This window comes from Mirounga leonina, unplaced genomic scaffold, assembly GCF_011800145.1.
Source record: "Mirounga leonina isolate KUSES-001 unplaced genomic scaffold, KU_Mleo_1.0 Mir_101664, whole genome shotgun sequence".
Classification (NCBI taxonomy): Eukaryota; Metazoa; Chordata; class Mammalia; order Carnivora; family Phocidae; genus Mirounga; species Mirounga leonina.
In genome coordinates, this window is record NW_023270175.1 from 3,733,161 (window position 1) to 3,754,233 (window position 21,073).

At 46.6% G+C, this 21,073-nt stretch overlaps 1 protein-coding gene across 10 annotated transcripts in view; it reads right to left on the reverse strand.

Moving 5' to 3' along the window:
- Positions 1-5,256: 5,256 nt before the first annotated feature.
- Positions 5,257-21,073, reverse strand: part of CHRDL1 (chordin like 1) — a 113,002-nt gene continuing 97,185 nt past the window's right edge. For 5 of the 10 annotated variants that reach the window (XM_035007220.1, XM_035007235.1, XM_035007226.1 and 2 more), the window contains 4 exons: positions 17,903-18,112; positions 12,867-13,034; positions 10,712-10,801; positions 5,257-7,540 (listed from right to left, as the gene is read on the reverse strand). In XM_035007220.1, coding sequence (XP_034863111.1) covers positions 7,410-7,540; positions 10,712-10,801; positions 12,867-13,034; positions 17,903-18,112 — 599 coding nt within the window. In that variant the 3' untranslated portion in view covers positions 5,257-7,409. The remainder of the gene's footprint in view (positions 7,541-10,711; positions 10,802-12,866; positions 13,035-17,902; positions 18,113-21,073) is intronic. The other 5 variants (XM_035007246.1, XM_035007255.1, XM_035007265.1 and 2 more) reach the window with 3 other exon arrangements.

Consider the following 21,073-nt stretch of genomic DNA (forward strand, 5'->3'; position numbering starts at 1 on the left):
TCCTGATGAAGCAATCTCTCTCCTCGGATACATTGCTGAATTTCAGAATTCACTTCTAAGTGCCCCCTCTTCGGGCTAGTACATGGCCACAGCCCTGTGAGGGCTAATGCACAGCCTGCAGGTCAACAATGCTTTTAAAAGAGCACCGCCCCCCAACGGAAGCTGCTACTTTCCACCATAAACAAACGCAAACCTGGGCATTTTAGACATGTAGCAGGTTCAGAAGTAAAAGGAGGTGAAAACAGAGAGGGAGGGAAACCATAAGAGACTCTTAACTCTAGGAAACAAACTGAGGGTCGCTGGAGGGGGCAGGTGGGGAGAGCGGGTAACTGGGAGACGGGCATGAAGGAGGGCACTTGATGGAATGAGCTCTGGGTGTGATATGCAACTGATGAGTCACTGATTCTTACCCCTGAAACTAATAATAATAATAATAAAGAAGTGAAAGGAGAAAGCTGGAAAGCAGGAGGAATGGCATAGTGCTGTTTCCAAGAGGTGGCGGTGGGGACTGCAGAGACTCAGGCAGAAACGAGAGTATGGCTTGCTTACTTGATGCTCTCTACTTGCCCCCATCCCTCCACCAGAGAGCAAACCTCACGCCTCACCCCCAACACACACACACACACACACACACACACACACCCCTTCCTCCTACTGTCTCCATTGTCAGAAGGTTTTCACTCACTCCAGCCTTCTGCCTGTAATTTTGTAATTGGGGAATTCATTTTGAGGGTAATGAAGACTAATAAAGTCTTTAAAAGTGAAAAGGTATCTGAGGGTTAAGGATCTCTCACTCACTTGACTCAATGTGCTTCCTCTCTAATGCCCAGACAACCACCCCGTAGGGATTCAGGTTCTGATTGTTGTCCGAAGGAGGTCCTTCATGGTGGAGCCTGCGGTCCCCTCCGTGGGGCCAGGCAGGCCTGGGTCTGGGATAGCCGGATGCGAAGGGCGGGATGACAGCGCCGGACTGGAGAGAGAGTGCGTGATGAAACAGGCTGTCAGGACAAACTCTGTCTTTGACATTTTGCCTCCAGCCGGCTCCTCACCCACCTCTCCGCCGCCCCATCCAGAAAGGTGAAACTCCCTGCTCACTCCTCACCACCCACCCTTGCCCCCAGGACTGAGCTTAAGCAGGTACTAATTAGTACTATATATATAACTTGGTTATGTTCAGGGTTCAAGAGGCTTGTGTGGACTGGCCCGGGAATCCAAGCGTCAAATAAAATGATGTTTCTATAAGAAAATGCTGGATTCTATGGGCGCCTGGGTGGCTCAGTTGGTTAAGCAACTGCCTTCGGCTCAGGTCATGATCCTGGAGTCCCGGGATCGAGTCCCGCATCGGGCTCCCTGCTGGGCAGGGAGCCTGCTTCTCCCTCTGACCCTCCCCCCTCTCATGTGCTCTCTCTCTCTCATTCTCTCTGTCTCAAATAAATAAATAAAATCTTAAAAAGAAAAGAAAATGCTGGATTCTAACTTGTGGGCCAACACTTCACTCCCAGATTGGGGACTGCTTAAACTTGGGAGGCAGCGCAGAACTCTTGTGTATGGTAACTTGAAACCAGGCCTCGGGTTTCTTGTATGGTCCATTTTGCGAAAGCTCCATACACACCATGTTGGAATCTAATTATTCACACACACACACAGACATGGATAGAGATATAAGTATTGTAACATGCACTACGGCTATTCCAAATATTATATTGCAATATAGAGAGTCTATGTAGAAATATAGATACTACTTGTCATTGAAGCCTTAGCAAGAATCCTTCACAGCTGTGAGGTCTATGCCACAAATGTCTACATCTTGCTCTAAGCACTAAAAAAGAAAAAGAAAAAGAAAAAAATCTATGTGTAAATCTGTTATCTGTGAGCTATTTTTAAAAGAAGCCTTATGGCAAATCATTTTGCGTGGCAAACAAGCACTTTTTCATTTGTATTTGTTAACCAAGATTTTATTCGGTTTTCTTAGATGGGGTGACAGAGAAGATGTTCTGAAGGACTGGATATTCAAGTAATCTCGGGACTGCTTTCTTTCTCAACTGGAGAAAGAATCTCACTAGACTGACCATGCACTTGGCAAATATTTATTGAATGCCTAAAAGTGCTGGCCACCGGGTCTCTGCCCTCTCAGAGTTCTCCAGTCTAATCAGGGAGACTGGGGCTGAGCAAATATGTCATTTTTATGCATGCAGTTGACTCTTGAACAACATGGGTTTGAACTGTGCAGGTTCAGTTCAACACGCAAATTTTGCATCGTACAGTACTGTAAATGTATTTTCTCTTCCTTATGCTTTTCTTAATACCATTTCCTTTTCTCTAGCTTACTTTCCTGTAAGAATCCAGTATATCTTACATATAACATCCAAACTATGTGTTAATCAACTCTTGATGTTATCGGTAAGGCTTCTGGTCAACAGGAGGCTCTTAGTAGTTAAGTTTTGGGGGAGTCGATAGTTATATGCAAATTTTTGACTGTGGCGGGGGGCTGGCACCTGTAATCCCCAAGTTATTAAAGGGTCCACTGTAATGGCATGGAAAATGTGAGTGCTCTTAATGTCCTCATCTCTAAAATAGGGCCAATAATAGGACCTACCGCACAGGGCGGTGGTTGAGGATTAACTAAGAAAACACGCATGTCAACAGATCGTACTCCAGAGACTGGCATGAGCTAAGTGCTTTGGTTGTTATTTCGTAAGAGCATGGGGGAGGGCACAACTAACTGCCTGAAAGAGGTGGCCCAGGTCTGAGATGAGCAATGTGAGTTTTAAAAGATGAGTAGGTGTTCAATAAGTGGACACATCAGGGGATGAATATTCCAGGCAGAGGGAGCTAGGTGCAAAGGAACAGAAGTACTAAGGACTTCTAAGTACGAGTTCTTGTTAGTACTTCTTAGTACTAAGGACTTCGTACTAGGTACTAAGTTCCAGAAGAATGGAGTTGGCATGGCGGGAGGATACAGTACATAGGGAGAAAGGACAAACGGTAGCAAACTAGGAAGGGAGCAGGCAAGGATCCGCAGAGGAGGTGACATTTTGACTGGGTCTTGAAGGATGAGTAGGAGTCTGCCGGGCAAAGGAGAGGGAAGAACATTCTAGTGGTGGGAAGAGTATATACAAAGGCCCAATGTTGTAAGTGTGTATGAACTATTTGGGAGACTGTGTGCTGTCACTGGAGCTCTGCATTTAAGGACTCCTGTCTCCCATGGAGAGGTTTCAGAGGTATCTGAGCTTGTTTGGCTGACCGGTGGGGTGGGCCCCCTTAAGTCAGTCTGCATGAGGGATTCAGTGGGGAACAGAGGCCGTATACAGGAACCATAAGGAAGAGGGATTAGGAGGACAGTCTCATGTCTGTCTTAGAGGCTTATACTCAGCCCAGCCTCTGCGTCCTGGCAACGAAAGGACTGGAAATGGAACTTGAAGGATTCATTTCGGTGCAAAAGTCCAAGAGACTCTGAGGCACAAGAAGACCCCTGCCTATGTGTTAAACTGGTTTCACGGAAGGTGGCAACATATAACATCACAGGTAGGGAGGGAGGGGAGCCTTCTCTCCACTTGTGCACAGGATAAGGTGCCACTGGGGATTCCGGAGCACCACCACCACCATGCTGGCACCTCTAGGCCTGCAGAAGGAGCCCCACCAGCCATATCCCAGCGAGTAGTGGTGGGGAGTGTCAGAAGACGTGTGGTGATGGAAGCAGTGGGTGGCCCACATGAAATGACCTCTGGGACTTCCTCGGAATCACCCGGGTGTGGAGACTACAGAGAGGAAAAATCCTGTAGGAGGAGAGAAGGGCAAACACCAATAAACATGGGCCACTCCTAGGAGACCATATTGCCAGGATGCGGGTGATCAGGGCAAAGGAAGAGTGCCAGAGGGAGCCAGAGTGTCTGGTTTAAGTTTTATGTGGTCCCCCCACTGGAGGTGGAGTAATGTGGGGATTTAGAGCCCACCGTTGCAGAGGAAAGTTTGCTGGGTTTTGTAAGGGCGGGGTGGGGGCAAGCTAACAGAGATGAGGGGAACTAGGTACAGCGGAATGCACAGTAAGGGGTGGGCCACCAGAGGCCAAAATTCGGGCCAGGTTGTAGGTCAAGGATTGTGGGTTTCGAGGCTCAGCATGGGGAAATGGCTTCTCGTGCACCTCCCACACCAAGGTAACACTTCTTTCCCCATTACCTTCAATCTTTTCCTTTCCATAGGGTCTCTCCCTTCAGTACTCAGACATGGCCAAGTATCTACCATATTTGAAATAAAAACTTTGCCAGGGCGCCTGGGTGGCTCAGTCGGTTAAGCGTCTGACCTTTGGTTTCGGCTCAGGTCCTGATCTCAGTGTTGTGGGATCGAGCCCCGCACTGGGCTCCATGCTCAGCGGGGAGTCTAAATACCTTCTCCCTCTGCCCCTCCCCCTGCTTGCACACTCTCTGTCTCTCTCTCTGAAATAAATACATAAATCTTTAAAAACCCCAAAAACCCCCCAAACTTTCCTTTGACCCCGTATCTTTCCCAGCTACTTCCTTCATGTAATCTCTCCACTTTCTGTAATGAAGCTTCTCCAAGGAGTGGCTCTAATTTTTGTCTCCAATTCCTTACCTCCCCACTCACTTCCAGCTTCTGCTCCCATCACTCCCCCAACACGTCACCACCAATGACTTCTGTGTTGCTCAGCCCAGTGCACACTTTTGTGTCCTTATATCATCTGACACTCAGGCTCTCTTGGCTTCGGCACAAGCACACATCTAATTGCTCTTAGGGGTTTGAGGCAACCTGGTTTGGATTAACATATATGACAAAACTCTCACCTTGTTCCCTGTGCAGCAGACTGAAATTGAGGCCCTCCTGAAACCCAAGTCAATGGCCTTCTGTCCCCAACCTCTTCAGTGTCTTGGCCACGCCCTTCGAGAACATCCATGGTCATAAATGAACGTCTGCTAATCCCTTGACGTGCACTGGCTAGATTAAGCCTCACCGTGGGATTGCAGGCAAAAGGCAATAGCACCATATTTATCCCCGTTTCACAGATGGGGAGATGGGGAGATGGGGAGATGGGGAGACTGACACAGCTGGGAAGTGCAGAGCCGGGATTAGAAACACAGGCAGGCTGACAGCAAAGTCCCCACTCTTAGCGAAGTTGCCACAGTGGGAGCGAGGGGGCATCAAGCTGAGTGTGAAACAGCCAAGCCCACCCATCGCCCGCTACTTGGTCCGAGGTCAGCACCGACCAGGGACTCAATCACTCCCGCAGCATTCCTGCAGATGATTTTTCAAAATTAACTTTTTTATTAATTTAAAAATCCAGAAATACAGTGACTACATAAATAAGTACCCTATTCAGGTACGTGTCCTGTAAGAAGAACAAAAGGCTAATACTGTTACTTTACGTTTACTCTTACTTGTTTACACGAGTTAACTAGAACATGGCTATAACTGCTAAATGGTGCTTATGGTCTTTGTTGTTCCAGGTGTTTATGATACAAATAAATACACAAGAAGAACCACATCCATTCCTCTCCTAACTACAGGGGACTCTGCCTCTTCTCCCCATGCCCTACTGCTTATACCACCCAGAACACCGCAAGGTTTCTACGTTGGCCTAGCACAGCTCCCCAGCCCCTGCTTCACACAGCACATGGGAAAGATGTGTCCCCGCACCTGGGGGCAGACGTCTATCTAGGGAAGCTCTCTGGGTGTTCCCTTATGGTTGAGCTTTCAGAGAACACCTGGGTGGGAAGGCTTGGGGTGAGTCATCCAGAAGGGGAAATCACCACTTGGCTTGAGGATCCAGTTACTTGTTTCCACACTATGGAAATGCTGCCACCTCTGGGAGGGAGGCCGAAGCTACTTAGCAGCCTCGTCCCCAGTAATGTTTTCTGGCCCCTCAGCCCTGGATGTCCTCCCTCCCTTTCCTGTGGAGAGTATGTATGAAGGGTTGGTAGGAGGCTTGTCTGGTGAAGGCCTGGCCACGAGGCGCCCCTGTATCTCTTTTAGGAGGACAGCCTCCATTATGCCAGGTTGCCATAAAGATTTTTACATTTTTCCCTATTGGTGTCATCGACTGTAAGGAAAATAACATTCCTCTCTCCTATGGTCATGGAGTGGGAAATACAGGATGTCTGCGTCCCTGATACTTCTGAGTACTCATCAGAGTTCATTCAAGCCCCTCAGAAGGGATGAATCTAGAAGGCAGGCTTGAGATCCTTGTGGAGAATTTATAGTTTTGCCACAAAGATGATGTCTAAAGCCAGGCCTCAGAACGGTAAGTTCTGCTCTGGTATCGAGCTGTGAATAGACAGTTTCTGAGCAGCCTTCTCTAGGATTCATGACTCAAATCCCTGCTTGGTGGATGAGATGAGAATGGTAGGAAAGTTTAGAACAAAGATCCTTGTCAGAATATCCACTTCCCCACATGAGCAACAATTCTCCTAACTGAACAGCCAACCTTCAGAAGCTTGTGGGGACTGAGCCCCTTTGCAAAGTCAAAATGAACTCCTGTAATTGGAGAAGAAGGAAAACCGCCCTTTTAAGAAGCTTCTAGAATGTAATCATTTAACCTAAATTTTTGGACTACAGAACCCTGGCTATCAAGAAAATTAGCGAGTATTGAGCTATTTGTTGGGGATTCTTATTGACTTGAAAACACAAGGTTTCCTTGTTGACTTCCATCCACCATTTTCTTCAACAATTATTTTGTCTTCTGTGGATTCAGTTTCTGAAGATTTTACTCCGTTCTAACGTCTTTACGGGGCCCCCCACAGGCTCAGGGAGAGAAGAGAAGTACCCACAACTTCAGAGCTACTTGGGAGCCAGGCGAGGGAAAGGAGGGGAGAGTCTATGCTGGCTTTGCCTCAGAAGGAAGGCGGCAGTTTAGTGTGTGTGTGTGCGTGTGCGTGTGCGTGCACACGCGTGCACACATGCATGCTTGCATACAGGCATGTGTGTCTGTGTGGATGAGGATGGGCAGTTAATATTTTCTTAAAAACACAAGACATCCTAAAATTCAAAGAGTATAATTTCATACACATATTTTCTCTGTGCTACACAACTCCTACTAAGCAAATACTCATCGGTTTTCTTTCATTGGAGTAACTTTCTAGATAGAAACCCTAGGGTTTGGTTTACTCTTTAACCTGTGAAGAAATGTGATTCTCCCAGAAACTAGAGCAGTGTTGTGGGGTTCTAGCCCTCCTCCTCCCACAAATAACTCAAGACTCTTCTAGTCTCTTTGCAGGAGGTGTTTAAGGACTGACACACCACTCCACATAAAGGAGCAAGTTATGCTGTGCATGGCGTGAATAATGAACTGCATTTGAGTTTGGCGTTTTAGGGCACTGTTGACTTAAGCAAAATCAGCCCGCAGTCCAGCTGCAGCTTGAGTTTTCTTGCTTTACCCTCTCCAATACTGTCTGTCTCGTCTAACAGTGGCCCTTTTCAGACCTCTCCAGGTACAAAACCTTGACCAAATCTTCAAGCTCTGTTCTGCACACACGACTTGAACACATCTGGCTGATCTGAGCTTCTCCTTCGGTGAATATCTTCCACTGGCCTACAAAGCAAACACAGAGTAGCCCAGACATATAAGAGGAGGGCAGAGCCAATTAGGAGTGTAACCAATCTACCCGATCCTTACCCGCTCGCTCACCGGGGGGGTGGGGTGGTCGGAATACAAACGTCAGGTGGTTTCAGAACAGCCCTGCAAAACACATTTCTGGGGACAGATATGGAAAACGGGCCACAGGGTATTCATTTCAATATGCAGGATTTGTAAGAATCCCAAGAATAATACGTAACGGCCTCAAGAGTCAAACCTAAGTATTTTTCTTGGAATTTTTGCAGTATATGCACGATTTGTGAAATGCCCCACTATCAGGTTGTGAGCTGTTTAGGTGGCTCACTTGGGACCAGGCCAAATAAAGCAGTACCTGTGTGTTACTGAGGCTTTGCTTACTTTTTGGGGGGCCAGATACCAGTTTAGGGGACTTGATTATTTACTGCTCTTTTCTCTATCCATGCCACCCTTTGCTAACAACTGCCCACCTCTGTTTTCTCCTATGCTCACATGCTGTCTTTACACCCCCTTTAGCATCCCTCAATCCCCTCCTGTGCTATCCCTCCCATTCCCTGTTTTTTCCTCTCCCTCCAGGGACGTGCCCATACTTCCAGCCTGTCCTTACCAACTTGCCTCTTCCCCATTCCATCATGCTAGTTGAGCAAACATTTTTGAGTTCACGCCTTGTGCTGAGCACTGACTGGTAACCACTCTAGATCATCCTTCTTCTGGACCCATACCTTCTCGGAGTTTCCTGATCCTCAAGTGGCAAGATCTTCCTTCTCCTGCTATCACCTTGCCATGGCAAATAATCTTTGTAACAAACTGCCCACCCCGGATATCCTCTTTGGTCTTTCGATTCCTGCTCTCGTGCTGTTACACCCTGGGGAACTCCTAGTCCAAAGTCAGTGAGCTCCTCTTCATCCAGAACCTATTTTCAACCTCTTTTCTTTCCCTGGCCAAAGAAGATCATGACCCTCTTTCCTTACAGACTCGATGTCTCCACTTCCTGTCTCCCTTGGATCATTCACCTTTCTCTGTTCTCTCCAACTCAATGGGAAAGGAGAGAAGGGTCGGGCAAGGAACCAGCTTCTACCAAAGCCCTGCTGTGTGCCAGGATCTGATGGCCTCATGATAGAAAGGGTCAGGCTTGTTTTTCTTTGCCCCCAGGTGTCCCTGCAGGGTCATCTTAGTCCCCACTTCCTTCGGCTGCACACAGCTGGAGGCACACACTGTCTTCTTCCATTATACACCCCAAATCCTGTTATGAACAGAGAGTTCGTTTCAACCATCTTTCAAGCCCCCCAGTGCCCAGCGCAGTGCCTTGCTCACGGCAGAAACAAAAATGTGTTCTTTGAAATTAATTGGTAATTTCAAAAGTCACATCATTAGTACCAGATCCTAGACTCTGCCCCCTTTGTTCCTTACTCACATGTAAGGACTCCCAACCCCTTGTTTGAATTCTCTCCTCCCTCACGTTCAGTTTATCGTCCGTCAGTCTCCTACAGAATAAACAAGTGACCTCATCAACCCTATTTCCCGCTGCCCATAGGATAAACTCTTCTCGGATGACCTTTAAGTATCTTCATCTAAACATGTTCCAAGTGAAACGGGCTTTTCCCCTCAGTACCTGCTTATTCTCCAGAGTTTCCCGTTAGCAAATTAACACTATTCACCAAGTCTATAAAGTTGTTACTGTTGGAGTCATTCCAAACTCACTTCTCTCTTTGTAGCGATCCTGATGATTTAACCTCAGAGGTGTCCCTCATGGTGACCTCTCCTTCCCTGTCTGACCAATCTAATACAGTATGAGTTGTTTTTTGTTGCTGTTGTTGCTGTTGTTTTATGGTATAAGAGCTTCCTGATTCAGAGTACCACCAGCTACTTATCACTGAGAGTTCACTTTTCACTCCACACAGTGGGCACTCCATTCTAAAAAACAGATGTACTGCATTTCTGTTAACTTCTATTATAAAAGAATTAAAAGATATATCTTAGTTTCTAAAAAAATAAAAAACGGATCTGCATGCATCGTGCATTTGGTTAAAACCCTCCCCTGGGGTTCTCAGGTCTGGAAAGCAAGTCCAACTTCTCAGCATGGCATACTGGGCTCTTTGGAACACGGCTTCATCAAAGTAGGTATGTAATAAATCCGCCTGAGGGCCAAGAGACATCTTTCCGAAGCACCATTTCCATCTCGCTAGGCCATTTGTGAGTCTGCAGCAACTACCCACGCTACTTGCCTTCTCCGTGAACTTCTCTCTGGCTTCTTCCAGGGCCCTCCACCCCCACATTTCTTGTTTGCTCTTGTCTGAGTCTTCTCTTGGGCTGCACCCTCTCTCTGAACGGATTTCCTGACCTGCAGCCCCATCACACCCTTCTCTTTCAAAACACACCTCCTCCCTGAAGCCTTCCTTGACTAAGCCTGCCTGGCTCTCTCTCGTCTCATTGTTCCTCGCAGATTTCCCCCGAGTACTTAAGTATTTAACTCTTCAGAACTAGACTGATTCTTAGAGAAGTCATGTTCATGTTCTGTCTTGCCCATTGGCATGCCCTGTGGATAGAAATTCTGGGCCTTTTATTTCTTCAGAAGTGCTCCCCACCCCCAATACCTAGCAGTGTCTAGTCCTTAGGCTCCACCCTGCATAGAAAGAGGGAGAGCTGCAGGTATGCCTGAATGAGTGCCTGGATGCTTTGAAAGAAACAGGACCACTCAGGGGCAGTTCCACAGAGTCGCACAGAGCTTTGCCGAATTGGGATGCATTCACTTTCTCTCTCTCATCCCCACCACCAGAGGACTTATCCTTCCAGATGGGACGTCTCCACAAATGTACCAACCAGCCCCGGAATCTTGTGAGCTTTCTCTGACCCTCTGGAGACTCTGGGGTTAGCAGGGTTCATTGAAGAGAGTCAGGAAACCTGGACTCGAGGTAGCTTATGCTCAGACCACATCTGGATTTGTCTTCAGATCCAAGCTTTTCAGCTCACATTCAGACACCCCCTCCGCTGCTAAGTGCCCCCCAGAGAAGAGACAGAACATCCTCTGACGTTGACACTGAGCCCTGCTGACATTCACCGAGAACGCAAAGGCACTTTATTGGGGGCTCTGCTACATGGAAGCCTGGAGGTGTTTTCCAGAGGAGGAAAAAAAATACAGGTACCACTTACTCAGGGTTGTCCTGGTCACCAGCTTGAAGTGATGGAGTTCCTCAAACATCCTTTTGGAGATCTTCTCAATATGGAAGTGCTGGAGAATGCCTGGGGCCAAGTGAAAAAGTGGGGCAGGTGGTCAGGCCCTCTCTATCTGGAACCACCCCCCCTTTTTCTGCTTGGGTTGAGCATATCATCTCATTACAGGGGTTTAGGAGTATCGAGCTGGGCTGTGTAATGTGCTTAACCAGGAACTTGGATGGCTCAAGGGTTATAATTGACTCCATCTGTTTCCTTGGCTCACTGGCCTCCCCTTAGTTCTCCAGAGGATAGAGATATGGAAGATAGTGTTGCTGACCATGGGACCCCCCTCCTAGGGAAAGCCACATGGAATCGAGCAAGGGTGCTGGTGGGAGTATCTCTACCACCAAAGGCGGCATTGGAAATTTCTGCTCTTGCCCCCGGGTCCAGGTAGATTATGTCCCTGCCAAACTACTGGGCTGCCCTTCTGGCCAGGCAGTGAGACAGCCGTGGGACTGAAGACAGGAGAAGCCATCCCTGTTCCCAAACTCACTGAAAAGCGTATTTTCCTTTGGGAAATATCCACAGCATCTTTAGCTTTCCCTTACAGAAAATGGGGAAAGTCAAAATGGGGGGGGCGGGTACCCACCATCTCCACTTTGCCTGAAAAGTGATTATTGGAATAACACCCAAATGGAAAATGACCTTGCATTTAAGGAGCAACAAGTTACCAGCCTACTTAATCCTCAGGAGGTCTAGAGAGGGCCACGTAATTGAAGCCTGGGTGTTTCTCTGCTCACCAAGCACAGTCCTTGGCTGCCCAGCACTGAATAAGAGGTCACTGAGATGCTATACCAGCAAGCCAAAAAACCTCCACATGCCTCTAGGGAGTGAGAGGTGTGGAGCAAAAAATAGTGGGTCCGCTGCTACGGAAGCCAACAGAACAGGGCTTAGTCCTAGATGACCAGTTCCAGAGGAGCTAGGGAGTTAGAGACGGAAAACCAACATTCCTAGGTATAGTGCAAAAATAAACACGGATGAGAAATATGTGTGTTTTGGCATATTTTTTCAGGGGTGGGGAGGAACTCATTTTTTCAGGCAAAGAAAGTCGGGAAAAGGGAGAGGAAGGAGCCCCACTAACACTCGAGCAGTTGTTTCTCAAAGGACAGTCCAAGTGCCACCCAAATTAGAATCACTGGCTGTTTGGGACACACGGAGGTGCTCGCTAAGGCCTACTGACTTCACATCTCTTGGACGGGCCCAGGTAGCTGCGTTGTAAACCAGCTCCTTGTACAATACCAAAGCAGAATAAAGTCTGAGCACTCTTGAGCCTTAGGCAGGCGACAGGAGAAAAAGGACGTGCATTATTTCCCAAGTGAAATCTTACCTCTTTACTTGGATTCCTAGAAAAGTTGACCAGACTAGATCAACACTAGCCTTGTATCTAGATGCAGGATGGCTTGAAGAGCTATGGACCCACAAAGAACACAATGTAGCTTGCTATGGCAGTCAGTGTGAGTAATCACAAAACGAATTGGATGGACATAATGACTGGGAGTGTCCCTTTGGTGAGACTCTAAATCTTCTTGAGGGCAGGGATGAGGTTTTCAATGTATCTTACCCCAGAGTACATAGCATGATTTGAGAGACGTAACTTCACACCACATGCATGGATTTTCATGTTGGTTCAGCTTCGTGTTGGAAAGAATGGTAGGCTATAATCTGGTTGGTCATGACCTTAGCTGCACATTAGACTCACCTGTAGAGACTTCAAAACCAACACTTATGCCAAGGCCCCATTCCTGGCCGATCCATCGACATCTCTGAGGGTAGGGCCCAGGCATTTGGTATTTACAAAAACCTCTCCCAGAAGATTCTGATGTGCAGCCAGAGTGGAGAAGCACTCCTCCAGCCTTTGTTGGTGTGAGAAAGACAACAAACCCCAAGGGCCAATGCTTAGCTTTTTGGACAGGTCATGGTTGAAGTTAAAGGTCATAATCACAGATGTGTTAGTCATGTTTCTGAGCAATCAGGAGAACTGAGCCAAACAGAGGAATAGGTTGAAGCAACATTAAGGTGAGTCTCCCCCTCCTTCCCTGTTCCCCCACCCCTTACAAAAAAAAATAACAAGGATTAATATTGTCTTGCTCACCCTTCCGGATGGTCCAAACGTGGACCTCTACCTGAGGTGGTCTCTCTGTCTCCAGGGCTATTTTTCTGGTGGTCTCCCCATCCTCCATGAACACAGACTCATACACGGGCATTGTTTCTTCTCCACAAAAGTAGCCCTTGCTGTCAAAGTTTTGGCCTGGAAGTTCTTCTGGAATCAGGAAGCAAGCAGAGGTTTGTAACGGCTTTCTAAAACCAGAAGCAAACTTCTAGGCATTCAGGCATCTCGCTGTTCATAACACCTCACACTCATCCAACATGGACAGTCAACAAGGACATTCTCACGAAGATAGAAGTCCCACCCAATATTTCCTTGGCTCAGTTTAGGCTGCCCTGTAACAGCCACCAAATCACAAAGGGACACATGACCTTTCATTGAAGTCCACATGGCGAAAGAATCCACAGCTCCGCAGAGCCCTGACCCATCAAGCAAACCGGATCCACCCACCGCCACAGACGAGGGGACCTTCATGAGGAAGAAGAATGTGGCCATTTTCCATGCTGGGTCCCGATCATGGTCTGTTTAGCTCGGTGTTACCAATAGAGACCCAGGAAATGGGCTGACAGAGCGCCTTGGTTAACTTCCCTGACATCACTTAGGTATACTTAGAAAACATTTATGACACTCACTTATGTGCATATACTTGCCCAAAGGATCTATCCAATTTGGCGTGACATTTCTGAATGCTCTTTGATTTGTTTGTAAGGGGAACGATAATACCGGATCAACACCAGTGCCAAAACCTAGATGTCAGATTAGTCATATGTACGCTATGCCAAATGAACAGTTGGGAGACACACACACACACACACACAAAAACTGGTCAAATCCCTCAACTATGGATCATTTAAAGTATAATCTAAACTGTTGGATTTCAGCTTCCAGGCATAAAGATACCAGCCCCCTCATACTTCCCATTCCGCTCCGCCCTCCTCTTTCCTCAGCCCCCAACCAAAAAACCCCCCAAAAACAAACAAAAATGAAAACAAACACACACACAAAAAAACACAAAAAACAAAAAAAAAAAGAGTTTTTCTCCCATGTGGTTATCCATGAGTTAAGTTTCCTTGCTGGCTTTGTGATCTGCACCCTCTTCAGCTGTGTCTTTAAAGTGTACACTCAAATCAGGAACAACAAAGAGAAGCCATGGACACCCCAAAACTTGGAGTATGTGCAAGAAGTCATCTGTAAGATTATCTGATGAAACCACTGAGTGCCGGGTGCGTTGGATCTGTGACTCCAGTTAGGGACTCATTGTTAGCCAATTGGATGCATGTGGACCACAGGGTGGAATCAAATTGCTATTGCACATCTCTTGCTGACCTGATTAGCTTTCCCACCCCCACCACCACTTTGGCAGTGTAAGGACAAAACCAGTCTTCTCTTGATGATTCCAGGTTGGACTTCTCAGTTTGCAGGTCCCCTTGGAATCAAGCTTCCTTTCTCCTTTTGTCTTTTGTACTTATTTAATTACTTGGTGGGTCAGGCTTTTTTGGTGATATGTTAGTAATTAAGGGATGTGTGCTAGCATTTTTCAAGTGGGAGAAGTGGGTCTCTGGGTATAGAGGGACCTCTATGTCTTTATCACCTTTAGAATGAGAGCTGAGTCAGTTGTTAAACTTTTTGCACTGGGGGTGCCTGGGTGGCTCAGTCGGTTAAGCATCCAACTGATTTTGGCTCACATCATGATCATGGGATGGGGTCCTGCATTGGGCCCTGCAGTCAGCTTGGAGTCTGCTTGTTCCTCTCCCTCTGCTCCTCCCCCTGGTCATGCTGTCTCTCTCTCTCTCAAATAAGTAAAACCTTAAAAAAATTTTTTTGCACCAACTTAATACTGGCTACAGCTATAAATGCTACGTGATCTCCATGTTGGCACTGTAAATACCTGTGATGTGCTAAAAGTTCTCCCAGTGTCCTGAAGAGTCGCCTCGCACCTCCCCCCACCAAGAGCTTAATTTACTCAGCAGCACCCCCCCACACACACCAAGAGCTTAATTTACTCAGCAGGAGGGCTCTACAAACAACAAAATCCATCAGTGACTCAACCCTGGTTGGCGTCTGAAAATATTAAGAATAAACAAAGTATGCCTTTCAAGCTACCCGGTGGGTGACATCCTCCTCATTCCACACCCTCCACCTCAAGGTGCTTTCTGATCTTCTGATCGTTCCAGGTTCACCTTGTTTCATTTCCTTTCAAGGAAGCCTGCTATGCTTCAAGTTATTTCTGGCCATTTCCGCTTCCCTTGAGAATGCTTGTATCCCAAGCTCTCCAGAACTAAGAAATTGAGAAAGCATTTCCTTATGGAGGTGGAGATGACTAGTGATGTATTATCCCTGCCCAGATAACTTTTAAGTCTCAACAGGGTCGTTTTCTGCTGTCAACCAAAAGGAGTGTGTAATTATGGGAATTCCAGATATTGGGGAGGTGTGGTGAGGGTGGGAGAGGAGTTGGGGAGCCTTCAGGCAGTGGAAGTCATACACAACCCTGTAGGTGGCCACTGGTGCACAAAGCCAGGCCAGCCTCTACCGGAACAAGGGCAAGAGAGAGAAAGAAACCTCCCATCCTTTATTTTGGCCCTCACTTGTGACTGGGGAAGCCTGCAATCATTTGTTAGAATGAAACTTTTGGCTGGATCATCAGTGAGTTCTATTTCCCTTCCCTTCTCAACACAAATCTTCTTCCCTCTTCATTCTTTGTCCCTTTTTCTCTGTCGTGTATTGTTTTCTAAGAGGCTGAGGATGTCATGATCTTCCCCTTTCTTGCTCCTTCTATCACTCAGGACTCTACTCAAATATCGCTTCTTCAGAGAAGCCTCCCCTGGCCACTCTTTTGAAAGTGCCCACCCTCCCCTTCTTCACTGTCCCCTGATCCTGCTTGGTCTTTCTTCACAGTACCCATCACAACCTAAAATCACCTTGTTGTTTGTGTTCATTGTCTTTCTTCTCCCGCTAGGATGTAAGGATGATGCTGACAAGTGGCCTTAGTTAACTGGCTTGTTCATTCCTCTCAGTGCCTAGAACAGTGTCTTGCAGACAGTAGGCACGTAATACGTATTTCTGGATCAAATGCATGAGTGAGGACATGTTCTCTGATGCACTGAGGTTTCTGAGGAGCTGGAACAGGTGCCCTGGTGTCTGTGGATGGTGACTCTTGGCAGGCGACCTGACTATCAGGCGTCAATTTGCAGACACCCCTGTCTGCCTCGCTGAGAGACAGGTACACAGAATGGGACAGAGACTGTCTCCTGCCATGTTGCTCCATAAGTTCTGTATCTATCTCCACACCCCCGAGCAGGGTGGCAAAGCCGCTCTTCTAGAGAGACAGGTTTGGTCCATCAGACTCTGACATATTGCCAGTTGGGATTCTGGAGGGCAGTTCTTTAAACAATAACTTCTTCTAATTACAAAAGTAATACGTGTTGTCAGAAACTTGAAAAATGCAGACAAACCAAAAGAAGAAAATGAGAACTACCTATGGTTCAATCATCCAAAGATAGCCATCATTAACAGTCTGCCATATGCCCTTCCAGCCTTTTGTTTTGGCCTAAGTGTATTATAAACACTTTCTTTTTTAACACAAGTGGAATCATATTGTTTTGTAGCGTGCTCTTTGTACTTAACCGATCTGTCACAAACATCTTTCCATGCCATTAAATCTTGGTCTACGATGATTTTTGCTGGCCGTATAATATGGCATGGTATGGCTATACCGTCATTTATTTAACCATCCTTGTTCTGGGTTCAGTTGATGGGTTCACTTCTTATTTGAATCACCTGCATCACTAAAGGCCTAAGCATACAATGAAATGGGATTTGGTCTGAAGGGCTGAGATCAAAACTGGAATATTACATAGTGGGGATGCTCAAAAAAATATATGTTGGCTAAGTTTGTGGTTGCCTGCTGATCATGAGGAATTGCCTCAGCTGAAGGAATACATGATTTAGCTCTCTGCCTACTTTGAAAATTTTTTGGCTTTTCGTATGTGTTTACAAAACTGCACGTAGGCATAAGAAAGGATAGATAAATTCATGCGCAAGGAACAGACTCATTCATTCACTCCTAGAATGTTGGAGCTGGAAAGGCCCTAAGAAAGCATCCACTCTAATCCTCTCGTTTTTCAGAGAAGGAAACTGAAGCTCAGAGAGGTGCAGTGACGTTTTCTAGGTCACACAGGAAACCAGTGGCAGAGCCAGGATTAGATTCCTTGATTACCAGTCCCCAATGCTGTCAACCTCAACACTACAGACTATATTTTTATCTACATCATAGGCGTTAAAGCCACTATTTAATTAATTTGTTTTTTTCTTATCAGTTCAATATTTTCTACTGGCCTAGAAAACACAATGGGCTGTAAGTGACCTGAATTTCAAACCTTGGGTTTCTTATCGATTTGCGTGACTCAGGGCCAGTCACCCAATACGCTTCAGTTTTATCTTTAATAGAGCAATAAGATCATTATAAAATTGTAGCTTTGGACGGGAGCTTGGAGATTAATTGTTCCAAGCTGTCCATTGTACAGATGAGGTTGATGAAGGCCAGGGAAGATTTGTCACATTTCCAAGGTCACACAGCAACCTTCGCTCAGGCCCAGAACCCATGATCCTTCCACCCTACCTCACCTGTCTCCTGTCCTGTCTCAAAAGGGTCATGGATGTGACTGTGTTTGATGAGTTAAACGGTGACATCAATGATGGGTGCTACTGTTCTTCTGTATAATCCTCATAATCCGATTTCTCTGTAATTTAGAAAAGCCAGGCTGAAGTCTGGCACTTAGGGCTACGTGAGACCAAAGGTGTGGTAGACACGGGCACACCCCCAGTCTATTTCTGAGTAGTAAGTTTCTTCCAAGGAATCATCTTATCAGCCCTTCAAGAGAGGGGAGAATGAAGTTCATTGTTAGAACTGGTATCATTACAATACTGTGACAGGTTGATTAGGTTGTTGATGCTCAAAGAACAATGAGAAGGACTCTGTGGGGATCTCAGTCAACCAAAGGCAGGGCTTCCAACCAACGCACCTTTTGCCTTTTTACCTGGACACACCTTGCAGCACTTTCCATCTATTTTTTGCGGATACTTGCAGGGGTATCGGCTGGGGCAGTGGATTTTCTTACACTCTTGCTTGGTGATGTTACAAGTGCACAGCACACACTCCACAACGCCAAACGCCCGGAGGTTCGGGTGCCAGGACTCGCCATGGGAGTAGGTCTTTCCATTGGAAACACACACTGGAAGAGAACACAGGACTGGAAATTAAAGGCTAGGGAGCTGAAATGGGCCCCTGTGCTCAGAACCCAAGCCCTGAACCCCTTAAGACATCAAGCATCCTTTGTCCTTTTTGTGGCTGTTGGATGTACGTTGACAGAGCAGCCTATGTAACCAAAAACAAAAACCAACCCCCCAAAACCAGAAAACCAGCTCAGTTCCTGTTCTACCATTAGCAACTACTCAGGGCCTTTAGCAGTGACCTCTGGATGCTCACAAGTGCCCAGGCCATCGTGAGCCATCAAGAAATAGCTCTGAAAGTGGAGGAACGTATCAATGGATGAAAGCAGAGTTCCATCTGCCCTGGGTACCTGATAAGGAACCGCTAGTAGAATTTAGTGTTAATACCTGCAGTTTCACAAAAGAGCTGTATGGCTCCTTGGCATGAAAATTTCCCAGAGACACTGGCTGCCCAGGGAGGCTAGATGCAGAAACTATTGCTCTTCCCAAAGGGCCAGTATTTCCAGATCCTGAAAGCAAATCCTTTGAGAATGTCACATGCTACGAGAGTCTGATCCACCAACACAGATGGGTATGGAATTAATGGTGCTGGCCTCCCATCTGGCATGGGAAGGAAAGCGCTAATATGAGATCAAGAGGGAAAGGATCATGAAGGAAAGAGCCTTCCGTGCCTCTAATCTTCAGGCAATGTCCTCTGGCCCCCACCTCACAGTGGCTGTAGAGATTCCACAGCAGTGAATCACTGCCTGTCCTATAGATGGTCTTTGGTGGTCTCACATTTGTTGGGCCAGAAGTGAAGTCATAGGCTCCATGTTTTCTAAGGTGCCTTGCAAAGAGCAAGCATCTAAAGAACTGCAGGCCAAGGGGCCTATGAAGGGAAGGGGCCACAGGAACATCCTCTAATGTAAACCAACCAAAACATATCCAGCTCCCACTGTAAGACATGGAGCTAGGCTCCAGGATAAGAACTCCACTGGGTTGCAAACGGGGAGGGCAGAGAATAAGTTCTCTCCCTTTTTGAAAGTGCTGAGACATTCTGGAGATTTTAAGCCATGACTGGGACTGGGTGTGTTTCTCATTATTCCCATCACCTCATCATACCCAGGGAGACCTGTCGGCATCCCGATCAACAATATCTCTAGGGTGGGTTGTATCACTTGAGGCGGGGCTAGGCTGGGAGAAAGAGCCCCACTTGGGGCGTTTCTAGGAACTGACTGATTTGGCCGCAAGACAACGGCCTCAGAAGGATGAATCATTGGGCTATTTCTTTCTCATCAAGTCCACTGGGTCACATTTGGAAATATGGATGATGTTGGCTGCTTTTTCCTGTCCTTTGCAAGTACTGCTAGAGTTCTAGGCGCTCTAGCAGGTCAATCCATGCAAAGATTTCCAAGAACCTGAGAACCTAAATGAGAGAATTTCCCAAACTGACAGGGAGATAGAACAGGGACTTGACATGTGGACTGTGAGGTTCAGGGCTGTGGATGGAATCACGTGACAAGACAGGCCAGATGTGTTGTTCTCTCTCCTGCCCCCACCCTGCCTCTCTCTTCCCTTCTAGACAATGTGATCAAGTGGGTACATAGTCTGCTTCAAGCAAATTTAGGCTGGAGTCAAGTTCAAAATGGCGGAGTCCTATCACTTCTCCCCTTTGACTCAAGCAGGGGACCAAGTGGATGCATCTCAGAGGGGCATGTCTGTTAGCAGGAAAGCTAAGGAGAAGGACAGATAGGACCCCCAGTGTTATATAGCCGGGTTCCCTCTCCCCTAAACATTTGGACTAAGAGAACAACCTAGACTGGGTGAGAGCCTGCACTCTGAGATGCAGGAGTGAGAGGTCAATGCTCTAGAGGGAAATGCAGCCTTCTCCCCACCAACAGACTCTCGAGATGATTCTGTATCATCCAGGTGGGGCACTGAGAGATGAGGGTGGGGGCAAGTGATTCTCCAGTGAACTATAATAGGTCAGGAAAGAACCACTGCATCCAAATCAATGGGAGCAATGAAAAAATGTAAACCAGCTGGGCCCTTTGTATGACAGAAAATCAAGGGATGAGCCTCTGCCCTGAAATGAAGAGGCCTGTGGAAATTATGGGATTTAGGATTTTCAAAGTCCATTACCCCACAGGTTTTTTTAAGGCTTTGAAATACTTTCAGAGCAAATGGAATCTATTGGAGACAATTTAGGATTGAAAATCAAACTGCATTTTTACCTCCTACACCTCCGCATTTCATAAATTCTTATCAGAATGCCTTGGAATTTAAAAATAATACATTTCAAATCAAACCCAGATCGATAGTAAATATTTCTAATTCTTCTAATATATCACTATTTTTTATTAACAGTTTTATTTTGTATGTTCTTCTTTTAAACCTGTTAGTTTCAAAAGCGATTCAATGCTTTTTATCTGTAATCTGAAATTTACATCTAACTCGTAACAGATGTGATCAACTAGCTTTGGTTTGACCAGCTTTGTTGAGATTTATCGTAGGAGTTCTTTGTAACGGATTGTTTTTCACCCGTGTTATTCAATCATTTGGTTTAATAATTTATTACTTTTAACCCGTTCAGGGACCTGGCTTTGATTTGTTTCTCCTTTAAAGGAAACAAAACATGTTTGTGGTTTCATAAAAGGGAACCAGCTGAGCTCTTGCTCTGAAGAGCTGGTTGACAGGATGCCTAAAAAAGTAAGAAGCAGTCAATTGTTTGATTGAATTTCTCCTCCCCCTGCCACCCCCGCTACTGGGGTGAGGGTGGAGGCCGGGGAGCTCTGCGCAGGAAGGTCTGGGGCCACGGACGTGTGTGGGTGCCTGCCTGCAGCAGCTGGTCCGCCGGTCCGCCGAGTGGGCTGCATGTCCCTGTTAACCTGATCAGTCCTCCTGGTGCGCCGCCAGGAGGTTTCTGGATTTCTTACTGGATTACTCATTTCTAATGACAATCGCCTCATGTGAATTAGAATCTC